The 4,204-nt window shown below is 41.8% G+C and overlaps 1 protein-coding gene across 1 annotated transcript in view; it reads right to left on the bottom strand.

Annotated features, from left to right (window-relative positions):
* dnase1l1 (deoxyribonuclease I-like 1) overlaps positions 1–4,204 on the bottom strand; it is a 7,116-nt gene that overhangs the window by 2,304 nt on the left and 608 nt on the right. The window contains exons 2-7 of the mRNA XM_035657302.1: positions 2,597–2,772; positions 1,825–1,913; positions 1,595–1,684; positions 1,205–1,317; positions 1,007–1,119; positions 379–536 (exon numbers count right to left, since the gene is read on the bottom strand). Coding sequence (XP_035513195.1) covers positions 379–536; positions 1,007–1,119; positions 1,205–1,317; positions 1,595–1,684; positions 1,825–1,913; positions 2,597–2,746 — 713 coding nt within the window. The 5' untranslated portion in view covers positions 2,747–2,772. The remainder of the gene's footprint in view (positions 1–378; positions 537–1,006; positions 1,120–1,204; positions 1,318–1,594; positions 1,685–1,824; positions 1,914–2,596; positions 2,773–4,204) is intronic.

Raw genomic sequence — 4,204 nt, 5'->3', positions numbered from 1 at the left:
GAAAAGTTGCTGATCCTGACTGCCTTCAGTAAGAGTTTGACTACGTTATATGCGTATATATAGATATATATAGTGAAGTATTTTCGGAAAGTGCCTGCCCTTTTCCAAACAGTTTCCACGAAGATTTCCCAGATGGTGGTGTGTATCAAATGTTGAATTTTCTATTCATAATCGCCATTTAGTTAGCTCCCTGGGAAGTAATCAATAGATTTGTGACATTGAAAAAGGAAGTCAGCGAATGGGCTGAATAAAACTTTAATACAGCATGTCAGATAGATAGATAGAATGATACGATAGATAGATAGATAGAGACAGATTAGACGCTACTTCGCAAAGTCATCAAACTACATCTAAATGACATACTCTACATGAGTTTACCTGTCGTAGGCGCAGGAGGTGGTCGCTCGCACAGTGGTGTCAGTCTTTTCTGGAATGAGCCAATAGAGGTTCCTCTCTGTAATCAGGCGCACATACTTCCTGTTCTTCTTAGCAAGGTAGCCGCAGTCAGCGTTGAAGTCTCCGAGAAGCATCACGTTCTGCTCATATACACACACAACACTGATGGTAAGACTACAAAATCTTAAGCTGTGCATACACTGTATGTAATTTTTAGAAATTTAGAAAATCTCTCTGCAATTGTAGAGTCAAAGCTCACACTGTAACATGCGCCACGGCATCTTCAGACAGTCTGCTGGCTACTTTGTGCAGACGCAGTGAGATAAAATGCACAGACTTGGGAATTGACTCATGGCACTGCTTCAACTGTGTGAACATCCGAATGTCTATGGCTATTTGGGAGCAGTTGATCAGTCCCGGTACACTGCACGGCAAACAACGGCAAACGGATCTTAAATTCGGTCCGACTCTACAATGAGTCTTCAGCTGGGATCAGAAACAGCCAAATTGTACAATGCAAGCCAAGTTTCAATCGGCTGAACTTTGAACTTTGTGTCATTGTTAAAGTGTCCTATAGCTCTAGTTAGCATTCAGCAAAGTTAGCTTTTACCTCAGTTTTCCACATGTTCCTCACACGTTGCAAAACGTCATACAGTGCATCAAGCTCCTTCGTGGTGTTGGTTGGAGTGGTGTGCTGAGGTATGAGGACAAACTCCTTTATAACTGAAGACAAGAGCAGGCACAGGGAAAGGTGTTTAAACATCACCATGATTTTCATCATCATTAATGGGAATGTGTGAGCACTCACCTGTCTTGGGGGCTTTGAAGCGGACAACAAAAGGCTCTCTAGAGAAAGCATCAACATCTCCAGGCAGATCATCTGGGTACTGATACTCGCCAGTGACTGTCACTGCACCGGTCCTGCAACCATTCAGACTCACATATTATATACAGCCTGTACTTAAGATGTTTCAACATTTTGTTTGTTTTTATAATATATTGGGCTTTTAATTGATAGTGAAAGCTGAAGATAGACAGGAAAGGGGGACAGAGAGAGGGGATGACACACAGCAAAGGACCACAGCTCAGATTTGAACCATGGGCCGCTGCAGCAAGGTACGTGGGGCTCTACCAGGTGAGCTACATGAGCACCTGTTGTTTTTGGTGAGTCGAGCTACAAAGTGGCTCCAGTGCTCACCTGTAAACAAACACATACTGCTCCTTGTATGATTCAGACCTGCCCAGTCTCTCACTGGCCACAGCGTCATACACATGGTCAGTGTTATACCTGAATGTTGAAGAGACACATGCAGAAGAGTGGTTACAACTGTTAATGCGGTCATGACAGCTGTGTTGCACTGTAGTGATGAGACCGTGCAGTTGCGTGGTCTCAATGTGTTTGTGTTTTGAAAGCGAGTGATGGATCACCTGTTAAGGCTGTCAAGCAGCAGTGGTAAAGCTTTCTTCTCACTGTCTCTCACTTCCTGAAGCAAACACACATCACAGCGAGCAATGATCTGGAAAAGAAATCACAGGAATGAAAAAGTGATATACATAAAACTTATTATTGCGCTGCTATACACACATGACATGCCTTATCCCATAATCACTGACCAAGCGCACCCTTCCAATCTGGCGGTCTATTTAAGCTGCAAAATTTCCCAGCTCTCCCTCTGCTCTGTCAATGCCGCTGTTGCCCTGCATCCGTATTGCTGCTCTGTAAGCCCCACCACCACCCCAGCATCCACCTGTAGGCTCCAACTAAGGGTTTAGTTATTTGCGCATCACTTCCCAGTATCTCTATGTAAACATGACGATGAGGTCGGAGCCTAGACGCCAAAATCTAAATATGCTATACTGCTATAGTAAACATTTTAAATGTGAGTTGTCTGACTGAACTCCATCAAACAGAAACTAACTCATTCATACACATTCATACACTGATGTACATCAGGAGCAATTTGAGGTTCAGCATGTTGCTCAAGGATACTTTGACATGCAGCGAGAGGAGCCGGTGATCGAACCAACAACCTTCCGATTAGCGGAACGAACCCGCTCCGAACCTGTGAAAGCCACAGCAACCCTTATAAGTAATAAGTTATGCACACATGTTATATATTGTATTTATATATGTTGAGAAAGAGATGATTTCTGTAACATACAGTCAATGATTATCAGAAGGACTCTGTCTCTGTCTCACCCTGGTAAGAGTATGCATGACATTGCTCTTCTTGGACTTGGAATCCCCAAAGTGATGGAGGTTGAAGGCACAGATCCTAAAACCTAAAGCCCCTTGAATATCACACACACCCACGAGGAAGGAGAGTAGGAGGAGGGAAGAGGACCTCATGGCACAGAGCTGCAAGAGATGGTAACCTTGTGTGTGAAGACAAAAGCACATCACATTTGATTGAACAGTTGTGTGCACACAAGAACTGCAGAAGCTGCAGTAACTGTAAATACACTGTGGATTGCATTGTATTGCACAAAATCTGGACAAAAGCGAACGCTCCATCAGAACACATGAGACAAAACTGCATGTCAGCTGAGGACAAACACAGGCCTGACCACCGGACTCACCAAACTAACTCTCACATACACATTCTGTAGTATCCTGACATACAGTCATACACAGTACAGTGTATAATCTGCACATAATTGGTTGTGATTATAACGTTTAGAAAATGATTTGTTGAGATGAAGGTTGGGATAAGGTAAGAGTATGGTGAGGTTAGGGTTGGGGTAAGAATCACGTCATTTAATTAGTCAGTTATGGCTGAACAGATGCAAAAAAGAATGCTACCATAATATAAACCCTCACTCAAGACATATCCCAGAGTGCTGGAAACCTAATAGTGGTGTAATCAAGTAGTAGTTTTGCAAGTCCCAAGTAAGTCCCATATCAAGACAGACAAGTCCTAAACTTTTAATTTTAAGTTCAAAACAAGTCTTAATGTGCAATTTATCAAAGGTAATGCCATTTTAACGACAGTGATACTATATTTACACTGGGGTTATGTTGTCTGTGTGTCCAAAGTTAAACATTAACTGCAGACTAGATATAGACTCAATATACTCTGGTCTCAGTCCTATGTGCCTATGAGCCTCCTGTAGAGTCGCTGGTTCTGCACTCACAGTAAAGGCTGTTTTGCAAATGTAAGCATTTCCCCATAATTCCCCAGGAAGAGCTGGGTCTGGAAAGTTAATAGCTAATGCTAACTTTCTTGCTTTGTGGTAAAAGTGACTCACCACTTCTAGAAAATGGCAGCTTCCAAGCTGAACTGGACCTCTGTGGAGATTTTGTTTTTTATGCAAAACTGAACATCATTGGATGCCTAGACCAGCGGTTCCCAAACTGGGGGTCACCAAAGTTTTACAGGGAGTTGAGAGGCCTTTTTAATTTTAAGTTTTAAGTATGTATGACTGGTAAAAAATGAAAACAAAATTACAATACAAACAGAGAATTGTATTAACAATTGCATAAAAAATATCAGGAAAACTCATCTCTGATGCACCAATCACAGGAAATAATCTGCTCAAAATTCATCCAAATCAAAAATATCCATAAAATATGTCCCTTAGTCAGTTTGTCAGTTTACTTAATGATAGAGAAGGGGTCCCTTAAGGAANNGTAGAGAAATAAGAAATCAAACAAGTACATGACAAAATGAACAAAGCCAGCATAAACCTAGGCAACAAACAAATTAACAAATTATGCTGATAAAAAATATGGAGTCATTGCTGAATGGGTTGGTGCAGAAAGGTAGCTGTTGAGGAATGCATGTATTCATCACAGATCCCGTACCAA

This window comes from Morone saxatilis, unplaced genomic scaffold, assembly GCF_004916995.1.
Source record: "Morone saxatilis isolate NCDOM2014 unplaced genomic scaffold, NCSU_SB_2.0 Contig15, whole genome shotgun sequence".
NCBI lineage: Eukaryota > Metazoa > Chordata > Actinopteri > Moronidae > Morone > Morone saxatilis.
The sequence above is the reverse complement of the archived record's forward strand: the minus strand, read 5'-3'. Positions and strand labels throughout refer to the sequence as shown.